This window comes from Setaria italica, chromosome IV (genome assembly GCF_000263155.2).
Source record: "Setaria italica strain Yugu1 chromosome IV, Setaria_italica_v2.0, whole genome shotgun sequence".
NCBI classification, from domain to species: Eukaryota; Viridiplantae; Streptophyta; class Magnoliopsida; order Poales; family Poaceae; genus Setaria; species Setaria italica.
Genome location: NC_028453.1, coordinates 5,555,905 through 5,579,078, shown reverse-complemented (window position 1 = coordinate 5,579,078; position 23,174 = coordinate 5,555,905). Strand labels below are relative to the sequence as shown.

Sequence of the window (23,174 nt, the reverse complement as noted above, 5' to 3'; positions counted from 1 at the left end):
CCAGATTCCTCCCCAGCGTTCCTCTCGCCGCACTTGAGCCATGGTTGGCCGGCTCCTTCGCAGTCTGGTCGGCCACGGCAGGTCCCTTTCCCCGCCAGATGTCACACTATCTACCCTTTATCTATTACCACAATTCCGAACGGTACCCAAACAGAAAAGTTGAAATGGAATCCGGCTTCCTTTCAAAAAATAAAAAGAGAGAAATGGAAACCCAGCTTCTGCTGATTTTGGTTCAGCTAGAAATGAGGAGCCTCTAGTCTTCAACCACTAGATAGCCAAAAGGCACTAGCAAGTTTCAGAAATTTTGATTTGATTCGTAGGGCTTTACCCTCTCCGAAGAGAAGGAGCCCTTCCAGAAATTCTCAGTGGCCCAGAGGGCCAAAGAGGGGGTTTGGAAATAGTTTTCAACCAGCAATTGACGCGCCTCGGTATTACCTCACTAGCTGCGTCATTGCCCCAAGCGCAAAGATGGTTTCTGCCTGACGCCCACCCCCCGATCTTATACCCGCCTCCCCTGCCTCCGCGTCTCTCCGCTACCGAGGTGGGACAAAAGCATCCGGCAACCCGACCGATCGCTCACGCAAGTCACGCGGGCGTCTCCAGTTGGGCCGATTCAGAGATTTAATGGGCCACCGCGCAGCCCATCATGCCCTATTGAAGTCGTCAACGGGCCGTGCTAAATGTGTGCTCCGGTTGGTGGGATTGTCTCGGGCCGGGTACCCTCGTGGCCTTTTCTCCAGCGGCCACAATTTTAATTCATCCGTTCAACTCACTCGCTGTTACTGCATCGGCTTGGGCACATGACATGCACGTAGTTCCAAATCAAATCCGGCAATAGCATGACACAATCACATTACCCAAGGAACTGTGCTCTACAGTCCTAGATTCTCTATCACTTCCTGAACTTTATTCCAAAATAAACAGCAGTACAATGGCACCGACAATGGTACGTGCAGATAGTCTGCCAACCAAACTATACATAAGATATGTTTATTTAACACTAGGTTAGATTGGGAGAATGTTTTCTCTAGAAAAATCGGAGCGGTAACTGAGCATCGTCAGTTGCCATGGCAACTAAACTGGAAAAAGTTCATCCGAGAATATAAGCGGACGTTGACCTCACTTCGTAGCACTGGAGCTGGAACCTGCGACCTTCTTATCAACCTTCCGATGGGACGGCGAGCCATCTATAAGTTGGGCCGTTCTTTCCTCTTCCTTCTTCGCCTCCTCGACAACTTTGTTGCAGAGGAAGCTTGGCTGGTTGGTCGAGGAAAGCAGCCTTGCCCACATCCTGTCGGTTATCGAGACTCTGTTCTGCTTCTCCGTTATCCTCTGAAGTGAGCGATGCAAAGTAGTCAGTGCAAAGGGCATTGAAGCAGAACAGGTTTTAAGTTTAACTTGTGATGCTAAACGCGGTAAAGATAACTCCCTGTCCTATAGAGGGTGACTTACATAGAAGGGGATGTAGCAATGCCGACCATTCACTTGACCAATGGTGAAACCGGTATATCCAGCCATGGTTCCATGGACCACACTGTGAGCCAACAGTGTGCAATAGACGTTATCAGATGCATTGCTAGGGATGGCACGTATCATGTACGTCGGATCTGCAATAGTGGAACAGCATCTGAGATCTGTTACTGTGAAACTAGCAATTCTGGACACTGAAACATAATATCAAAGAAAATTACGTACCTATGTACTTCAGATTAATGGTCATCTTGTTTTTCTTGAAGTACTCCTGAATTCACAAGTAAAACATCAATTAAACAAGTGCTTATATTGCAGATAAGAACAACATCTAGACAGTAGATGGGAGGTGCAAGTGGAATATCCATGTCTTACATTTATCTTTTGAGACAACCAAAGACCAACGTCAAGAAGCAGCTCATTGCCCGAGGCATCTTTCCCAATTGACTGCATGGTTTCAGCAATAAGTTTCTGTCCGGCACCCTCAGCAACAACAATAACCATATGACCATTATCCTTCAAACGCTTTTCTATATATCTGAAAAGGCCACCTTCACCTTCCAGATAGAAAGGTGACTCTGGAATCAAGCAACAATCCTGACAGAAGGAAAACATTTTGATCCTTTATGCTTGTGTGCAAACATGAAAATACACCCAAAATAGTTTTGGCTCAATGGAGATGTGAACGTACCACGTCCCTGCTAGCCAGAGTAGCATAATGCGCGATAAAACCTGCATCAGTAAAAAAAAATGTCATCAGTCAGATTTATGATATAAAGGAAAGCATGAATGAACAAGTTGGTTAATCTTGAAACCAGTGAGGGGCATATGAATAAGAACTTATGGGATTTACTTCAAATTTGAACTAGATGGAAGGAACATAGGCACATTGAGTTGATTATTTATCCATGTTACCTAAGTTCTTGCATCTACAAACAAGGAAATGAACTAAAATGCAGCCTAGAAGGAAGTGGAACACCCACAACTTAATAAGCTCACATACACCAGCTATTGTGATATTTCTACTCAAGAAAGCATGAAACATAACAAGTAACAATTTGCCATAGTAGCATCAGACATGGAAATCTGTTTGAATATAAAATCAAAGAGATTATAAAATGTTGTTTAAATTTCCATAATAGTTCATCAGGAAACTGATATAGCATACACCCATCTAAGAATGAAGGCAGAGAAGTTCCTCAAAGGTAAAGCTTACAGAATAAGATATTAGCAGAGAAGCGTACAACAGACAAGTACTATATATTACTAGCACAACATTCATAGAAGCTTACCACTGTGTCGTCCCATTAGCTTGACAAGACCTATACCATTCTCAGCACTTACAGCTTCTACATGAGCAGCATTTATTGCACGTTGAGCCTCCTCAACTGCCGTGTCGAAACCAAATGACTTGTCAATTACCTAAACATAGGTAACCATGAGTTACATGCCAAATGCCATATTCCACCAAAATATCACTAAAATGTGGAGAAGTGTATTACAGGGATGTCATTGTCAATGGTCTTTGGGATGCCAGCAACAGAAACTTTCAGACCACGCCTTCTAACTTCCTGAAGAGGATTCAAGTAAAGAGTAACTTATAAACATATTGCACTAATTGGTTGTGATAATATATGATCGGCTAAGGCTATATTTCAAACAGGTCTGGAAACTTTCAGCAAATCTACAATTGTGCTTACTTCAAATATCACTCCTGCACCCCTTTGAGTACCATCACCACCAATTACATAGACCTGAACAAATCATCAAAGAGTTGAACCAATGTGCAAGTTTAAGTGTCTCAGCTTGGTAAAAGAATTTTCATGGTGCCAAGAAATTAAAAGTAGAAAATGAGACAAAAAGATGCGGGGTAGAATGCCATTTTCTTTCATTTACCTGATTTATGCCACGATCTTGAATACTGTCAACGATCTTCATGGTGTCATGGCCTCCTCGGGATGATCCGAGAATAGTTCCACCCCTTTTGTGAATGTCATTTACACTCTTTGGAGTCAAGGTGATGGTGTTGCGAGCATAGAAGCCTCTATACCCACCCTATGAGAAATAAACATGAGGGCAACAAATGAGTGCTTGAAGAACTCAATGGGGAGAACGATTTATTGCATGATGTAATGTTTTCACCTGAATCCCAAGTATCTTGGTGACACCGTACATGTCAGATAAGCCACATACAATTTCCCTAATCACAGTATTAAGTCCAGGGCACAATCCTCCACAGGTGACAATGCATGCATGGACCTCATCAGGTTCAAAATAGACCTAACCCAAGACATGCACAAGGTTACAAAAAGCTTACAGGGTTAGCCATAGTATCTCCCCCTTCTACGTAGCTTTGTTCCCGTACAAAAAGTGAAAAGCACAAGGTTCACATACCCTTTGGCGAGGTCCAGCACGACGGAAGTGGTTCCCTCTGGGACCATCCTTGTGAACAACAATCTGCATTGGACAACAGTACGCATCACAGAATTGGTGTAAATACTTTGTAGAAGTGAAGTATTTCCTGTCAGGGGAAAAAATGCAGAGTGGACAACAAGTCCCTCAAGAACTCACCTTCTGGCAGACGGTGTCGTCTGGGTTTACAAAGTACTGCCTGAAGGGGAGAAAGAAAAGGACAAGTTAGCTACAATGAGTAAGGGAAGAATGTGAGCTTCAAGCTTGCAGGTTCAAACTTACTTCACAACCGAGTATGCTGGGTTATCTTGCAATGGATTTGGGTAGGTCTGCAACAGCAAATGAGAAATTTATCATGATCACAAATCGGTTATGGGTATCTCTCAGATTCCACATTTCATCCGTTGCCTCCATAACTAATGGCAAATCGCCTATCACTACCTCTAAATGGCCAAATTGGAAACAAGGAAAGAGCAAAAATGTAGTGTATGAAGTCACTCGAAAAGGCGAGTGCTAAAAAAGCACTAGCTGCTTCAATCACCAAAAAAGCCCACGCCATAACGCAAATAACTAACGAACAAAAAGGCATTAAGTAATAAAAGTCGCTGACAGCTTTAGATCGCACGAATCATGATCATCAGATTCCACGTTCGCCTACGATCCGGCCGCCGGGCCGCACCAGTGCACCACCACGATGCCACGCAGCGGGCAACCTCGCCCTGGAGCAGCAGCGACCGATCAGCCGCTCCCCGCGTCAACCACCAGATCGACCCCCCACCGCACGGGATGGCGGCACTCACCGGGAGATCGGGGAGGTAGTCCGACACGTGCGGCACGTCCTCGAGGACGTAGCCGGCCTCGCCGGACACCAGCTTGACCGCCGCCGCACCCTCCATCGCCTCCCCGCGCCGGCTCCGCTCCGGCTCCCACGCGCGGCCCCGCGGCGTGTCCCGGCGATCGACCAGGTGGTTGTGGTGGTGGAGGAGGAGGTGGTCCCTCGGGCTCGGCACGGTGATCGTCACGGGCGCGCTCGCGGTCGCGGCGGGCCTGGGATCGGGGGCCGAGTCAGCGGGCGGCGCGGGCGGCGGCGCCATGGCGGGAGGAGGAGGAGGATGCGGTGGGAAAATCCATTGCGGGTGGCCTTGGGGGGGGGCGGTGACGGCGACGGCGGCGGCCGGGAGTGCGGGGCGACGAGGGGTGGTGGCGGCGGCCGGGAGTGCGGGGCGACGAGGGGTGACGGCGACCGGCGGAGGAGACGAGCGAATGGGATGCGGGGCGAGGACGACGCGGCCTGTGGAGGAGTTGGGGACGGACGGGGACTGGGAGAGATGCGCGGCCTGACACTTGGTGGGACTGGGCGTTTCTTTCAGGTGGTGTGGGACCGGGCCCCGAGATTCGTGTTCTCTACCCATTGGATGCTGCGAGTACGGTCACGTGACAGATTGGTGATTCGTACTCCGTCCGTTTGCCGACCAAAATCACCGAGTCTAGGCTCCGTTCAAATCTGCTACCAAAATTTACAGAGTTTTCTCCTCATATACTACAAATTTTCCGCATTTCGAGCAGGCTCTAAACTACTCCAACAATACATTTCTAGTGAATTCGAAAACAACCTTTTCTAGTAGCACCTTTAGGCCTATCCATTCATGAGAGGAAGATATATAGATCAACATTTGTTATATTTCAATTCCATTGAGTTAACCAAACCAAGTTTTAAAAAGCATTCGCCATGATCTACTTATCCACTCGCGACATAAGTTCAACCATCAAGATGAATTTACTTGAAGGTCTCTATCAGCGACTAGGCTTTTCGAGGGGAATCCTGAGGCCCTGCGTCGCCGCCCTCGCTCGGGCGGCGGCCCAACCCTAGCCGCCGTTGCGTCGCTTTCTCCTCTCCCCTCCCCTCTCCTCCTCCCTCACCGCTGCCAGAGGGCTCGCTGGAAGCCCGTGCAACCCCTGGGAAGGTGGCGGCGGGGCAGTTTCGCCTTCGTTTGCCGCGCCTGCACGGTTCTGGCCAGGGATGACGCGCGGCGAGATGGCGCCCTTGCACCGGCGCGAAGCGAGCGGCGCACGTGGAGCGAGGCAGCGGCTAGGCACGACGCCACCCTCTCCCTCCCCTCCACTCCTTCTCGCCGCCGTCGGAGGAGGCGTCGCTACTGGTAGCTTCGATAGTGACCGGCGGCCCTGGTTTGGCCAGGCCCGGATCCGGCACGTCGACGCTTGTATCCGGCGTTCCTCTGAGCTTTGAGGCGGATTCCTTCGCAGATCCGCTGGGGGGGCGCCAGCCAGGAAGTGGCGGTGCTCAGCTTGCGGCGTTCGTGTCGAGTTCACGCGCGTGCAGTCCTAACGGTGCGGGCCATGTTGGCTCACGGCCGCCGGCAGCACCAAAGCTAGTGCTTGCCTATAGCTCCCCCTCACCTCCGCTATCCTCTCCATGGTCAAAACTGGCGTGCTAAGAGGATTGGGCCTAGGCGAAAGCCTTTGCTTGTTGGCGGGCCGATGATGACGACGCTCTCGGACGTCGTCTACCTTCTTGGAGGCGTCATCGATGGCCTCCTCTCCTCTGTGCCATCACCGCCATCGGCAACCACCGCCCGCCGCCTCCGTGTTTGCAGCAGAACTAGAAAGTTGTTGGTGCTCCTTTGGATTCTACTATGGTTACGCAAGTGTCCACCATTGGCGCCTCTACTTCGTCGATGCTCTCCTTGTTGATGGAGATACCAAATCAAATGCTGGGTGTCGCCTTTGCCAGCCCTCCCTCCTTTGGGGCTTCCTCCCCTCGAAGGGTATTGGATGGCGGTATGTGGCACCTGGATGTGCCTCAATTGGTGTTGCCTTCAGCTCGAAGGGAGGTCATCATTTCCGACGACATTTTGGTCAAGTTGCTTACCCCACCCTTAACCCTCGTTCTGTTGGCAAACCCTCCCAAATCGTTGGAGGGTGGCCATAGGGCAGCGTAGCTATGAGGGTTGTTGTTGTGGCACTTTAGTTCCAGTGAATCTGGCAAGCAAGTTGCTCGGTATTGGCTCTCATGGATGATTGGTAGAATACACTTCAACTTCGTCAGGGACTTTCTATTGCGTTGAGCTTGCACCGTCCTATGGATCAGCTTGGAGATATTTCCTATTTTCTCTTCTAACTTCTCTTTGCTTCTCGCCACGTGGCTGCCGTCTTACTTTCGATCAATGAGAATTAAGTAGGTGGGGATCTTCCCAAAGTTGTTAAAAAAAGATGAATTTATTTTAAGTGTTTGGTTTTTCAAGACAAAGTTTCCAAAATATAACCCTACGCCCTCTCTCTGCATTCTGCTTAAGCTTCATCCCTCTCTACGTGGCAAGAAGGGGATTATCTGATCTTACCGCACACTCATGGTCAATGACACGTGGGCCCCGGCAGACGCGGGTCCAAATGTCAGTCACCATGTAATTGTGACATAACGGAGAAACTGATGCCAGCCGGCAATTCCCCACTCCCAATCAAGCGCTAAACGATCAAGAGAAAATTGGGCGCGATTTAGCGCTTAATTTTCCTTGATCTCACCCCAAGCCCCCACCGTCCCTATCATCGGAAATTCCTCCCCGTTGGAAGCTATCGACACCAGCCGTTCGAGCGTTCGCCATGGCCGCGGAGGCGGCGGGGCGGCGGGGGGCGGCGGCGCGGAGGAAGGCGAAGGAGGCCGCGGTGGGCGTCGCCGCGAGGGTGCTCTTCTACCCGACGCTGCTATACAATGTAGTGCGGAGCAAGGCCCAGGCCGAGTTCCGGTGGTGGGACGAGGTCGATCAGGTGACTTCTCGTTTCCGTTTCTCCTCACTAACAGCTTCCTGAGCGAGAGATTGGCTTGAGAGACTTAGATTGCTAGGTCCACTAAAACTAGAGCCGTCGGTGTTCCTCTGGGGATCTGTCTGGAGGCTAGGAAGTTAACAATTTTAGCGTTAGTCTATAAATGGTGCTGACTTCATTGTTGTTCGCTCCAAAGAATGTCATAGTTGCAATATCTGTATGCGTGAATTTAGCTCTGTATCTGGGGATATTCTGGAGCTGTATTATCTGCCTTGTGGTTGAGCAGATATTTCCATTTGATGAGTCATAGATATCTCTGATCTGATTATACAGATGCACATGTTGACCTTTGTACCAGTTCATTTTGCTTGGAGCGGTTCCGTTCCGCAGAGATGTTTCACGCTTGCAGAAGCTTGGGGTACGTGGTGTGATAACTCTAAATGAACCATTTGAGACTTTGGTACCATCATCAATGTATCAGGCAAGTGGCTTGCTATTTATTTACCTTTTTATATTAAAACTTGTATGTCACTTCACAGATCATATGCTCCTGAGTTCCCTTAATCTTAGCATATGCCACTTACGAACAGAATTCCTCCAATCCAAGTTAATCAATCAGGGATACGTTGTGACATAAATTCTGCTCTGCTGAAATTTACAGTCACGTGGGATTGATCACCTTGTTCTTCCTACAAGAGATTATATGTTTGCTCCTTCACTTGTGGATATTAATCAAGCAGTTGATTTCATTCATAGTAAGTGAGCTGCAGATTATGCCCAAAGTGACCCTTTTTCAATAAGTAATAGTTTATGAATCAATCATCCCAGATTTACTGATTAGATTGTTGACCATTTGTGACGCTGCTTCCTTTTTTTTTCAGAAACTTTCCTTCTCTTCACTACAGAAACTTTCATTGACATTTCTGCACTGTTAATTAGGAAATGCATCTTCTGGGAAAATAACATATATTCACTGCAAAGCTGGAAGGGGCCGAAGTACAACAATTGTCTTGTGCTACCTGGTAAATTTAGTTATTTACTATCTTTTAGTAAGAACAATAATATGTCAAAATCTGAGCTTAGACCTTCAGGTCATAGTTAGAAAGAAGTCATAGCATACTACCTGTTTGGAATTGATTTAAAATCTTGTCTCAGTGAAAATATAATATTGGTATGTTTCTTAATTTCACCAGGTGAAGTACAAGAATATGACACCTGCAGAAGCTTTCGAGTATGTACGATCTAAAAGGGCTCGAGTGCTGTTGACGCGTTCGCAATGGAAGGTACTGCCCTACTGAACACACGCTGACTCATTCTTCCATCTTAAAACATGCCAGTTATTTGCACTTACAAGAATTTCTAATTTTACTGCCTGCCCCCTGCTGTGATTTTCTTGAACTTGGGAAGTTGCAAGCATTGGCCTGCTTTAAATAATTTATATGCGCTGAAAGATGTAACTCTTATCGGTGATAAAATGCAGTTGGCAATTGATCCTAATGGTATAACTAGCTAGGAAAGGCTGTGTATATGTCACATTTTAGCAGCCTTTTCTTCCTCAGTAAGGAAATATTCCTACTGCTTGACTGAACACCTATATTTAAAACTTTCTATTGTGTTTCAAAGATGATTAAACATACACTCATATTTGCAGAGCAGTGCTGCAATCCTTTAGCTGTTTTGGATTGTGACATTCAGCTACTTCTGTCTGGTGACTGATAATGCAGCAATCATATTTAGATGGGACCAAATTTACTCATCATGGACCCAAATACCGCCCATTAATTAGAGAAAGAGTTATCACCAGGGATTCTGAATGTTTCTAGAAGGTCCTGAAAGCCTTTCCAATTCATTTCGTTCAATCTTATTCGCGTGGAAGAAGAGTGAGAGGCAGTTTAACTCATTATTCAATGAAAATTCATGTATTCTAGGTGGATTTGATTCTTGCAGGTGGTCCAAGAATTCAGCAAGAACAACGCTGAGTTTCCTGCTGTGACAAGCAGTTCGGCAACAGCAACTGCAGCAGGGGACGCCATACCAGTAACAGAAGCAAATTTGGATGGCAATGATGCCCCAGAGTCTCTTACAGAAGATGCCAGCTTGTCTTGCCTGAAGAGTACCCCGTCAAGGCCAATGATTAAGATGCTTTCATGTTTGTTTCCTTCTCGGATCTGATGAATGATCACTGGACATTGGGTGTCCGAGGTGCGTGCATGTTCTCCACATAACCAATTTACTTGTGAAGTGGTGTGCAGATCTGAAAGGATGGCAGCTGCATTGGCATAATATTTCGGGAGTCATACAAATGTCCGTATTCATCCAATTTGCCTGTTTATATGTACCTTCATCATGAGAAATCCATTGTCTGGACCTTTGATGAGGATGTATCTGGGCCAGAATGGTTGCAGGACAGCCAGAAATTGAATTGGACAATTACCTATGGAATCGTTTTGCAAATGCATAGTCGAAATACCTGATTTTGTTTATAGAGATTGTTTGACTGGTATTCAGATAAGATATGATTTGAGTGCACAGCACGACTAAAGGGTCAATTCGAACTGTACAGTTACTCAGTTGGGTTGCACCAGTTCTGCGGCTGCCAAGTCCGGCCACCTGTTCTTCCAATCGCCATCCGATTTCAGATCACCTGATCGGATCTGAAGATAAAATAATACGGCGTACATTGAATAGATCCGGATCAGTCGTCTGATGTCATTGACAGATGACAGAAAGGTCTCCGCAAGCAACCGAAATAAAAAGTCACACCTTTTGTTTTTGTATCATCGATTTCAGTCATGTACTATTGTCATTGTAAGTTCTTTCAAGACAATATTGCTATTGAAAGTTCTTTCAGGACGATATTGCTATGGTTGAGCTTTTGGGGCTGTTTTGCTTTCCAAAAGCTAAAAACCAACCAAAAGGCCGAAAAGCTTCAGCTGCTTCGACCCAAAAGCAGAGTTAGTTCATTTCTGGCAGTAGGTGGGGAGGTGCTTCCTTGAGCTTTTGGCTTTCTCAAGTTGGAAGAAATTACCCACTGCTACTCGTTATGAGCATACCGCTTCATTTCTTTCCTGTCTCTCCCGATATTTTTCTCCAGCTGCGAGCTCCTCTCTCCTCCTCCCGCGAGCAACCAGTGGCAGCGGCGGGGTCCGACGCGGCGGCCAGCCGACCACGCTGGCGGCGGCCCTCTCCGCCCCCCCTCTCCTCCTCCAGTGAGCAGCCAGTGGCGGCGCCGGCGCGAGCTCCTAGCAGGGGTGGCGCCGCGAGCTCGAGCTCCCTCGCGGGCAGCCGCGCGAGCTCCCCCAGTGGGCCCACTCCTCCGGCCCTGCACAACGGACGAGAGAGGCCGGTGAGGGGTGGAATGGGTGCGGGAGCTCGAGGGGAAGCCGAGGGCGCGAGAAACCAGCCAGAGGCCTACCCACGATGGCGAATCAGGGCCGGCGACAAGCTCGGGTCGGTGGCAGAGGCGGGCGGAGGTGGTCGTCGGGAGCTGGGCACGACGAGGTAGAGCGGCGGCCGAGTGGTGGCGGAGCTGCGGGTCGTCGACGAGGGGAAGCCGTGGGTGACGAATCGACTGTGGGCGACTAATCGCCGGTACTGGCAGCAGGAGGAGGAGGAAGAAGAAGGGTTGATGAGCGGGTCCGCTCGTCAGTGAGAGAGGGAGAGGGTCGAGTGAGGTGGACTATGAATGACATGTGGGGTCCGCTCATAAGTGTTTTCCAAAAGTCACAGCTGTTCCACGAAACGGCTTTTCCACAGCCCACAGCTCACAACTCACAGCTACTTTTCCACAGCTCACAGCTACTTTTTCAAAAGCTACAGCTCAAACGAGCACAAGTTAAGTTTAGCCTGCTCCAATAATGGACTTCTTAGTTCACAAAAGGAAAATGGAGTTCTTAGCTAATTAAGTCATAATTTTATATATGCTTATATATATACAAACTAAAAGTTAATTAAGTTACGGCCATCAAAATGCCACTATATTACTATCCACCATCGGGGCAAGTGATGTTTGCATGTGTGGCATCGATTGATGAATTGGACGCATCTCAATAGTTCTTTGCACCTACGCCTAAAAACAACCATGCTTATAAAGTCGACGAAGAATAGATTGCTATGGTAGAGTTTAGAGAAACGAGATTGCTAGGCTGAGGAAGCTGAGAGATTCCTTTGTCACTGGCTAGCTCGGCAAAGGAAGCATGCAGTGATCCGGCCACCATGAAGGTGACCAGTGAGGGTGTGATTGGTAGCTGGGAGGAGGGCATCCTAGGGACCATCCTGCACCGTCTCGTGCACCTTGACCTAGTTTGGTTCCCCCACCCGCACCATATGCCTGCACCCCCTCGTTCACTTGCCCCCTCCCATCCCACATCCCTCCGTCCGCCGAAATCTTCCTTCCCTCGCGAGCCGAGACGGGACGATGCAAGGCGGGAAGATTTGGGGCGAGCGCGGGAGATGGCGCTATCCTGGTGATAAAGGCGTGGAAGGCTAGGGTTACCACCCCATTCCCTCGCCACTGCCTTCACTCACATCCATTTCCCTAGTGCGCCTTCTCCTCTCCCTCCCCTTCTTCGATCTTGGTTCGCCGATCGGGTCGAGGTCCTCTAGCAGCCTACTCTTGGTCCTCTGGTGGTGTGACGATACATCTCCCCCTCCTCTAACGATGCTTCCTCCCTTCTCCCATCTAGATGTGCGTTGATTTGTTGATTCGTCAGTTTTTGTTTGCCGATGAGGAACCCTAGCTTCTTATATTCTTAGATCTATGCGGTACTTTTGTTCGTGTGCATGTGGATCTATATTTTTGTGATGTGTATCTATGTTGATTCAAACATGTGGATCGAATTTATCGATTTATGTATTACTGAGCAAAGTGCCTAGATCGATGATGAATCCTTGCCGCCGGAGAAGCACCCTCGGGTGTGGCAGCCGTGTCTTGAATAACCATTTAGTTTTGAATGTTTGCTTGCTTAACAACATGGCTCCAAGTGCTTGTACTCAATTCTAATTAACATTGCATCGTATTGGTAGACATGGATTTCCGAACTAGGCGCCCGGCTGCTGCTGCTATGGTTGCTACAGTGGCTGCATGGTTTTTCATGTGTTTAGGAGGAGAGCTTAGGATGCTCGCTCCATTACCTATGGACCCATGGCAGAGAGGGACCCAGAGAGGATCAGTAACCTAAGATTCATTTATGAATCTAATGATGTCCATTGTGTAAACCTGCTAAGGTTGAGAAACGCACCTTTTTTCCAACTGTGTGACTTGTTTCGTACAAGACAGTTGGTTGTGGACAGCATACATGCCACTATTGAAGAACAAGTTGCAATGTTCTTGCATGTTGTTGGTCACAACCAGTGGTTCAGGGTGATTAACATGACATTTAGGAGGTCACCAGAGACTATTAGTAGGTTCTTTCACCAAATCTTGTATATAGTTGGTGAGTTGAGGAATGAGTTCATTGTTCCACCATCCACTAGTGTCCATCCTAGGATCCATGCCAGCAGGAGATGGTACCCATATTTCAAGGTTGGTGGTCTTTTCATGAATGTAACCAAGTTAAATAACCCATATGGTAGTAACCTTTTGATATGGTTATTTGTTTACTTGATTTAGGACTGCATAGGAGCAATTGGTGGGACATATGTCTTAGCTAGAGTTCCTGTGAAGATGCAAGCTATCTTTAGAGGCAAGAAGCACACTATCACTCAGAATGTTTTGGCAGCAGTGGACTTTGACCTCAGGTTCACATATATGCTTGCTGGTTGGGAGGGATCTACACATGATGCTCTAATTTTGGTTGATGCTCTAGAAAGGGTTGATGGCCTTAGAGTCCCACAAGGTACCATACATCACACATCTATAACATGCCAAACTAATTGCACCCACTAAACTGATAAACCATGTTGTTTTGTTCCATTATCTAGGGAAATTCTATCTTGTGGATGATGGATATGCAGCCAGGCCTGGGTTCCTGCCGCCATTTCATGGTACAAGGTACCACTTGAAGGATTTTGGTTCCAACAGACCATAAAACCAAAGAGAGTTGTTTAACCTAAGGCATTCTTCTCTTAGAGTGACAATAGAGAGGGATTTTGGTGCTCCCAAGAATAGGTTCAGGATCCTTGACAACAAGCCCTTCCACCCTTACAAAATCCAAGTAAAGCTGGTTCTTGCTTGTTGTATTCTGCACAGTTGGATACTTAGGCATGGTCAGGATGAACATGTCCCCACTGAAGCTGCTTGGACTCCAAACTCCACTGACACTGCCTCTGAGGCAGAGCATGATCCTGAAAATGGAACTTGGGCACAACAGAGGGAAGCATGGGCTGCACAAATGTAGCAGAATAGGGGTTCTTCTAGAGTTTAAATCTAATGTTGCAATGAAGTACCTAGGGTTTATGTACTATTAAGTAGCATTGATGGAACTTGTAATATTTGCTGAGACCTATGGCACTTTGTTGTGATGTTTCTCTGCAATCATGAACCTTCATTTGTTTTGGTGTTAATGTTTCTGCTATTTCAAGTGTTTATTTATTAAGCACATTTTCTTATATTGTTCTGGATATGTGGCGGAACCGTCCAACTTAAACTGGTTTAAGTGCGCCTAATTGCTGCCAACGCAGCAGTTATCCGAAACGCACTTAAAACAGTATAAGTCCGGTCGTCCGTCGAGTGTCCCTAGGACTCCTCGAAAGATCCACGTCGTGTCTCATAGACATACATCAGGATTGTATCTGCGATGGGATAGCATCAACAAATATTACATTTTTACATACATACAAGAGGTACGAGTTAATACAAGACATAGTTTGAAGCAAACTTAACAGTGCAGTGTTAGAAAGAGTTCTAGGATTTAAAATATAAACGGTTCGGGTGGAGATGAGCATTATAAAACTTCTTCTAAGGGTATTGTGAGACTCATAACAATACCCTAGGGTTTCGGGGCTTCCTCCTCAGTGGACTCCGACGGTGCTTCTGAAAAGATAGCCACAAGGGATAACCCTGAGTACGGGGTACTCAGCAAGTCTTACCCGACTAACCAATATAATAGTTTTTCTTGGAAGTACATGATAGCTTTTTGGTGTACTTGGTTGATACATTTTTGCCGAAAAGCTTACTACAAGTGACACCTTAGTTTTTATCTTTTATTTGAGTTAAATTGTTACCTAACCATTCTAGATGATGAGAAAAGATTAATTGCGAACAACAAGGTATTAAGTCATACACCAATCATTATCAGAAAGCTATGTCATTCATGAATTTATGCTACGATGCTCAACAGTGATCAAGTGCATTCATAACCGAGAATTGCGGCGATCCAGATCATATTACATCCTGCAGGAGAGTACCCTGATCACCAGCTATATACGACTGTCCAGGTTGTATGTAACGACTTTTCGATTAGCAAAACCAATGATTGGGAATAAGACTACCCGGACCCAGGGACGCACCCCCACATGGGACCCCACGTCTGGCCTGATCACCATGTGAGTTTCAGGCTACGCCCCTGCCAATCTCCAGCACGTCAAGCGCGGGTACGAAGTATTCCCGATCAGAGAGTTTACTAACCTACTGGGCTTTACTGGTCCTGATATGAACCCGCTAGGGTTGATTCCCGATCTTTCGATGAGAGGCGTGGATAACTCGATTGGTGGATGGAGACGACGTTCACGGCCCGACTACAGCCTTCCAAGTTGCGCCTTAGCAACCGATACACCACCTCCAATGGCTGCCGCGATCTTGTGGATCGCGTCACCCGACCACTAGGGCACTCGTCCTGCAAGCAATCGAAGAACAAGCAAGAACAAGTAGAACAAGCAACTCAATTGCAAATATGGAGATGAAAACCAATCTGAAATCACAAATTTGGGGTTCCGAATCGAGTAGAACGGATGGTCTAGTTGACACACGCGTCTACAAGGAAGTAGCAATGGCTAAACTTACATCAAAACAAAACCCAATCTGTTCGTGGCGGCTCTAATCCTTATTAATACCTAGGAGGACGACCAGGGGGGTGTTGGGGTCGTGCTCCAACCCTAGGACACGTCCCTAATGGACCCAGCTTGATACACGGCCCCTCGGGCCAAAATAGGGCGACGCAGCACCTGTGGACAGAAAACCTCTCGGTAGTATTTCGATGATTGCGGCCGCCTCAGAATAGATATGGACATGAGTCCAGATCCATATGAAAATAGACTTCATAAGGATTCCATGGAGTACTTGAATGCCCAAAACGGAGTCCGGATGAGGTCGTGGCGGTCATTGCAAGTTGGGCCAGAACTGTAGTCCGAATCCAGCAACAAAACGTGTTGGATTGGATCTCTTTCTTTCCTTGGGCCAAAAGTGACGTGGTGGCCTGGTGGAGGACGTTAGGAATACTTGGACTTGGCCCCCAATCTACTTCTTTGGTCCTCCATGCCTTCCATGTGTGTTTAACACTATTTTTGATCCATGTATGTATTTCTGAAATTGACAACGAATACACATCATGGTGCAGCATCAATTCATCAAATGTATCACATATAATTATGATAAAGAATTGTTTCACCTCGGAGTCAAAAGATACTAATATGGTTGTATCCGAACATGTGATGTCCTCATCATTCTCCCCTTCTTGGCTGCAAGTCGTCCTCGACTTGCCCCAGTGGCATTCTAAGGTGCTTGTTTTGATGTTGGAGCACGGAGCGACGGCCATGCTGCATGGCCACAACGAGTAATGCTCCCCTTCTTTGGTCTTACCCTGTTGCATATGAGAAAAACTAGAAAAGCTTTGCAAGACATTATTAGTGTTAGTGCAGCCCTCTATTTGATGTTGGTATTGGTGCCCAAAAGGATATTTCATATGAGAGCAAAAATAAACTTTATGCACCAAATATTCTCCTTTGCTGTCGTATTTGCCAATTGGATGAAGCGAACAATGATTAAAGCTTGGCAAACTAGAATCAAATTTAAGTCTCTCTTTTAGACAACTTAGATTACACAGAACATCAAATTCAATATAACCCAAAGTATTTAAAGAGGATAGCAAATTCAGTTCATCTTGTGCACAACTAATAGGATGAAAAAGCTTTGCTTCAGCACATTTATATGTTTCCAAATGAAAAGTATCACACTTATTTGTTACTTGTGGCATAGGAGTAAAAGAATCATCATCACACAAGTCTTCTTTATCACAAGGAACAGCAAGTAATTCATTTTGTGACAAAGGAAAATCAACAGTGGGTTCCACTATTTGTTGCTCGTCATTAGCATGCAAGGTGGACAAATTTTGGACATTATGGGTCACATCATTATTGCAAGTATTCACAGATAATAAAATCTCCTTTTCAGCATTGAGAGCAAGACAATACAATTGAGCAAGATGCATGCATGATTTGCTAATTAACAAAGTTCGAATTTCAGAATTGAGCCCTCTTATGAACCTACTCATCACATCTTCCATGCATTCGTCTAATCCACCATACATGATACAAATTTTAAAATCATGGAAGTATTCTTTCACAGTCCTACTACCTTGCCTCAAGTTGTCTAATTTAGCAAGCAAATAATCAGCATAATATTCAGGAATGAATGCATCTCTAAAAAGAAATTTAAAGTCGTCCCAAGATTCTAGAAGTTTCTTACGCCTACAAATGTGTTTCCATTGTAGCAAGGCAAATTCAGTCAAAATATTAGAGGCAATATAAATCTTTTGTTTCTCGGACAGGTCATGCTCATCAAATTCATTATCTACTTTTATCTCCCAATCAATGTAAGCTTTAGGATCAAACTTACCATCATATAACGGCAAGTGTTGAATAACACCCTGAATATGAGAGTCTAGTTTCATCAGCTCCAAAATCTCCGTATCACCTGCCATGGTTAGTAGGAAACAAGAAACACAAAAATAATATGTATCCTCCTGTCAACTACTATGATGTGTTGGTTGTAATTCTCTCAAACTCAACTTGTAAAAACAAGCCCTTACAAGTTCTTACCAAGCCAAATAGGAGGTGACGGCAACCAACAAGTCTGCAACCGTGGAGTGAAGTGTATCGATGCCGCAGCAACAAAAGCCTATCAAGCTGTAGTCGAATATGTGGAGCTCTAGGTGGGCTAAAGCAAGGAAATATACTAGCACCACGTTAGTCACAAAAGCAAGCTGAATAATAGTTCAACGGTGGTACTGTGCTGGTCCTAGCCTAGACCGTGCTAGAGACGCGAGCCTGGACACAAAGGAAGTCACAACACACCACCGGAAAACAATAGGGAAGCACAACGAACAACCCCTTTTCTTCCTATTTTTTTTGTCTTTCTTTTCCTTTTTTTTTCTTCTATTTTTTTTTCTTCTTTTTTTTCCAGGGGATCCTCAAATCTGATTATATGAACAAAAGGACTTCACAAGAGTCACACACCACACAAACTTTTTCCGAAAGGATAGAAATCAGATTTGGACTCAAGACAGCAACTGGGCAGCTGTCAATTCGGACTCCAAACCGATTCCAACTTGAACTCAGCACCACGTGGGATTTGATCTTAAACAAACTCGGAGTAGGACTCAGACTTGAATATAAACATGTATTCAGATTCAACCAACAGAAGGTTTTATACGGTAGCACACGGCTGTGACTGGAACGTGACAAGAACTCAAAACTCTAAAGGACTAAAACTAAGACCAGCAACTCAACACAACCGAAGCAACCAAAAACTCAACAAGCCCTAACTAAGCAGTGCTAGCAAAGGCTCAAAGGGTTTATAGGATTGCGGGTAAACTAATCTACTATTTTTTTTTGGCTTTTTTTGGACTATGGGAAATTAAAAACAGCAAAGAACTAGAAGTCTCTCACCGATAAACCTTGCTCTGATTACCAACTTATATGAACCCGCTAGGGTTGATTCCCGATCTTTCGATGAGAGGCGTGGATAACTCGATTGGTGGATGGAGATGACGTTCACGGCCCGACTACAGCCTTCCAAGCTGCGCCTTAGCAACCGATACACCACCTCCAATGGCTGCCGCGATCTTGTGGATCGCGTCACCCGGCCACTAGGGCACTCGTCCTGCAAGCAATCGAAGAACAAGCAAGAACAAGTAGAACAAGCAACTCAATTGCAAATATGGAGATGAAAACCAATCTGAAATCACAAATTTGGGGTTCCGAATCGAGTAGAACGGATGGTCTAGTTGACACACGCGTCTACAAGGAAGTAGCAATGGCTAAACTTACATCAAAACAAAACCCAATCTGTTCGTGGCGGCTCTAATCCTTATTAATACCTAGGAGGACGATCAGGGGGGTGTTGGGGTCGTGCTCCAACCCTAGGACACGTCCCTAATGGACCCAGCTTGATACACGGCCCATCGGGGCCAAAATAGGGCGACGCAGCACCTGTGGATAGAAAACCTCTCGGTAGTATTTCGATGATTGCGGCCGCCTCAGAATAGATATGGACATGAGTCTAGATCCATATGAAAATAGACTTCATAAGGATTCCATGGAGTACTTGAACGCCCAAAACGGAGTCCGGATGAGGTCGTGGCGGTCGTTGCAAGTTGGGCCAGAACTGTAGTCCGAATCCAGCAACAAAACGTGTTGGATTGGATCTCTTTCTTTCCTTGGGACAAAAGTGACGTGGTGGCCTGGTGGAGGACGTTAGGAATACTTGGACTTGGCCCCCAATCTACTTCTTTGGTCCTCCATGCCTTCCATGTGTGTTTAACACTATTTTTGATCCATGTATGTATTTCTGAAATTGACAACGAATACACATCATGGTGCAGCATCAATTCATCAAATGTATCACATATAATTATGATAAAGAATTGTTTCACCTCGGAGTCAAAAGATACTAATATGGTTGTATCCGAACATGTGATGTCCTCATCAGGTCCCATACCCAGTAAGTGATCAGACGATTATCACTTGATCAAAGGTTAAGACAACGAATCGGGCCTTAACCAAATTAAACTAGCAGACATAACTATATCCTTAGCTTCTGTCTGCTTCTTAACTGTCAAGTCATCCTTCCATAATTAACATGTATGATTCAAAATTTTCCTTAATGTTGGTAAACCAAGCATTTAAGCAACTAAGCAATTCTAGACTTGGGTTATCTACTAAAGGTTTGAACAAGTGGCAAAGATGTCCTTAAACAAGGTATGATAATGCATAAGAATGGGTTTCAAGCAACTCCTAGACTTAGTGCATACATATAGCAAATAGCTAAATAATGGACACATGAAATAATGACTCCAAAATAATAGGTATAATGCACCGGGGCTTGCCTTGTTCGATAAAAAAGTTAGTATTGTCTGAAGAGTTGGCCTCGCAGGGGACCAATTCAAAGATTTCCTCAAACTCCGAAGATCCTTCTGAATATTCCGAGTAATCTCCTTCTGGTGCTTCGGGGTCTATAGCATAACATATGCAGGGGTTAGGAATGCAAATTTTTGAATATAAGACTATATAACTTTCCTTCATGATAGAGTTGCAAGCCAACAAGGACTATACAATTTATCATGATAAAGTTGCAAGCCAACACACAAAAACCCGAGAAGATTAGCCCACACTTTTTATTTCCTTAATGATCATTACTTAAGGCCTTTTCTTTTATTTTTAGAAAATGTTATAATTATTTACTAACTTTAAAACCTAACTTCCTATGAATTAATGATAATTTGTGATTATGAAAATGTTATTCCATATTTATGCATTTAATAAAGATTAAGTATTTATTTAATTACCTTAAAAGAAAGGCATTAAATAAATACCCAAATTTTTATTATTTTTCTAGGGTATAAAAAAAATTTAATGCATAAAGGAAAATAAAACAAGCCTAACAAAATTTTGGACACTCCTAGAAATTTCTGTGATTTAAATGGTGAGATTCGGATTTAAACTAATTATTCTATAAAGGAAATCTAATTTTTTTCCTGAAAAACACCCCCGGCAACTTTTCTCACGCGACCCTACTCTACCCTCTCTCACTTGCACTGGGCCCGGGGTGCGGACCCACCCTTTTCCTATTCATCCTACCCGCCGGCCTATTTCTCCCCCGGCCGGGCCCTACTGGGCTGATTTTTCTCTCCTCTTCTTCTCTTTTCACCGGTGACGGCCCAACGGCCCATTTTTCTTTTTCTCTTTTTCCACACGCCGGCCTGCTGGATCTCTGGGCCTCCGGCCGTTTTCTCCCACAGCCGACCAACACCGGCTCCCTAGGCCTCCGGAGCGCCGGCCCAACTGATGCCCGCGCCCGGCCGGCCTGCTTCCTTTCCTCCTCTTCTCCACTGACGCGCGGGCCCGAGGCTCCAGCGCCTTTTTCTTCCTCCCGCCAAAATCCTGCGCGCGACAGGGGGCGGTGCGGCTCGCCGGCCGGCGCCCTACCGGCGATGGGGCTAGGCCGGGGAAGCATCCCCATGCCCTAGCGCACCCGTGCGCGGCGACAGCTCCTCGTGAGATGGCCGGAGCCACTCCCTCCACGGCGGCGGGCGGCGGCACCTACGGCCGGTCGCGGCCACGCACGACGATGGCGCAACCTACCCCAACGACTCCCTCTACAGCTTCCTAGCATCCCAAGGACCTGCCTACGACTACCCAAGAAGGAAGAGAGCAAGCGCAAGGGGGTTCTCACCGTGAGCAGGAGGTGCGGCGATGGCGGACGGGAACAACGGCGAGCACGGTTACTCCGGCAAAGATATTGGACAACAACTCGACTAGAGTGTAGCTGGGGTGTCTGTGGAGGAGTGGGCGAGAGGAATCGACGGGAGCTGCGGTGTGGTGGGAGAATTTTGCTGGGCGGCGGCGGTTTGACAGAAGGAGTGGCGGCGATAAAAGAACGGCGGTAAACGGGCGGCGCGGGAGCGGTAGATATTCAAGGCTTTCACCGCGCGCATGAACGACACCGTGGCCTACTCGTAGGCTTGCGTGGTAAGAAGGTGGCGTAGCTGCCGCGCTAGCGGGCGACTGAGGACGGCGGCGGCGACACGTCGGGCGCAACTCTGTCATCCCCCCTTTCTTGTTTTTCTGACGCCCGAACTTCAGACCCAAATCACGGTCGATTTCCAATCCGACGGTGCATATGTGTCTTAACCAAAGTTGTAGATAATCTTGAGCTTTTCAATTCATATTTAAACCTTTGCCCGAGATAAGCATCCAAAAGTCTTCAAATTTGAATTTTTCTCGGGCAAATGACTGAACCCTTCTATCCTTCCATTCAGTTTCGTCAGTCACTCAATGTGGTCATTTGCCCAACTTAGTGAATCATTTCGGTGGTCCAAATCCTCTTTTTGTAGTCCAACTTCTTCCCAATTGTGTTCTACAACATCCAAGGACTCCATTTTGCCCATAATCACTTATACCCCTTGCACTAGATTTTGCTGAAATTGGCTCCAAACTTGCCTACATACTGCTGTTTCAGACTTAGCCATTTTCAGCAAGACAGTCAACCCGTGACAATGTGCTGACTTTGAGCTTAAATTTGAATTTGTTCTCCTTACTGTTCCTGATCAACAACACCTAAATATACTTGTCCAAAGTCCATACTTTAATATGGTATAGTTGTTTGGATCCACTTATTTGAAAAATTCAACAGAAATCAATTTTGAAAATGGACTCTCGGCTGTTTTTCTGAATTTCATATTGTCGGACGGTAAACAGTAACTTTGAATTTCCATTTTCTTTCTTTGATTCTTTTGAGGTATTTAGGATCAAATCTTATCCCAATTCTTGATCTTTAAGTTCTAATCACCCTTACACCTTCATTCCATATTTTTGCCGAATTTTTCTGAATTTTCAAATTCAAAAATCAAATTTCGGGTCAAATTTGACCCGAATTTGATTTTTGGCCAATTTCTTCTTCTTTTATTCACGAATTGCTTCCATTTCTTCAGAGTCACTTTGATGACTAAAATGGCAGGTATTACAGGATATGATTAGTATTCTAATTGTGGTTAGGAAATGGGTGAGGAACTTGTGGCCAATGTTGTTGGTGTTGTTAATGAGGTTGGAGCTCACGGTGGGGTGGCAGCTGGGGAGGAAGCCAACCTAGTAGCCCCTCCACCCAATGGAGCCTAGGTTGGGGGGCCAATGTAGTGGATCAGTGTTTAGTCTGCCTTCATGCTTAGGAGGTTTCATGATCTGGCTGGGCAAGGGGTGATAACTGACAAAGGTTTCAAGGAGGTTCATGTTAGGCAAGTTGCTAGGATGGTTTCTGAATTTTCTCAGGTCAATGTCACCGCTAACCAGATTTACAACCACCTGCGCAAATAGCACTAGAGGTGGGTTAAGATTGTTAGTCTCAAGGATCCTAGTGGTACTTTGTGAAATGAGAAGTATCACACGATAGTCCTTGAGGAAAAGCATCTGATCGGCCATACCAAGGTTAGACCACAACCATATATGTCTAACTATTATGTGTAATTGTTGCCCTTTGTCTAACTGTTATACCATATGTCTATCTGTTTGCACAACTAGGATCACCCTGTTGATGTCAAGTTCTTGAACACCCCTATTGAGAACTATGTTCAGATAAAGGC

The 23,174-nt window shown here is 46.0% G+C and overlaps 2 protein-coding genes across 4 annotated transcripts; one reads left to right on the top strand and one right to left on the bottom strand.

Annotated features, from left to right (window-relative positions):
* Positions 1–853: 853 nt before the first annotated feature.
* LOC101780397 (ATP-dependent 6-phosphofructokinase 7) lies at positions 854–5,197 on the bottom strand. 2 transcript variants are annotated; one of them, XM_022826042.1, is made up of 15 exons: positions 5,092–5,183; positions 4,683–5,055; positions 4,165–4,211; positions 4,042–4,081; positions 3,865–3,927; positions 3,613–3,750; positions 3,367–3,525; positions 3,171–3,224; positions 2,973–3,041; positions 2,763–2,892; positions 2,162–2,202; positions 1,846–2,067; positions 1,696–1,741; positions 1,453–1,607; positions 854–1,332 (listed from the first exon to the last, which is right to left on the bottom strand). In XM_022826042.1, the coding sequence occupies exons 2-15, from the start codon at positions 4,974–4,976 to the stop codon at positions 1,120–1,122; spliced, it is 1,671 nt and encodes a 556-aa protein (XP_022681777.1). In that variant the 5' UTR covers positions 4,977–5,055; positions 5,092–5,183; the 3' UTR covers positions 854–1,119. The 2 variants fall into 2 exon arrangements, with proteins under 2 accessions (XP_022681777.1, XP_004964832.1); XM_004964775.4 differs by having other exon boundaries at positions 4,683–5,197.
* A 2,147-nt stretch (positions 5,198–7,344) lies between these two features.
* Positions 7,345–10,516, top strand: LOC101779990 (putative dual specificity protein phosphatase DSP8). Of its 2 annotated transcripts, XM_012845392.3 has the most exons (7): positions 7,345–7,665; positions 8,021–8,143; positions 8,324–8,417; positions 8,602–8,684; positions 8,856–8,945; positions 9,610–9,864; positions 10,226–10,516. In XM_012845392.3, exons 1-6 carry the CDS (start codon positions 7,501–7,503, stop codon positions 9,832–9,834), a joined length of 780 nt encoding a protein of 259 aa, XP_012700846.1. In that variant the 5' UTR covers positions 7,345–7,500; the 3' UTR covers positions 9,835–9,864; positions 10,226–10,516. The 2 variants fall into 2 exon arrangements, with proteins under 2 accessions (XP_012700846.1, XP_004964831.1); XM_004964774.3 differs by lacking the exon at positions 10,226–10,516 and having other exon boundaries at positions 9,610–10,211.
* The last annotated feature ends 12,658 nt before the right edge of the window (positions 10,517–23,174 follow it).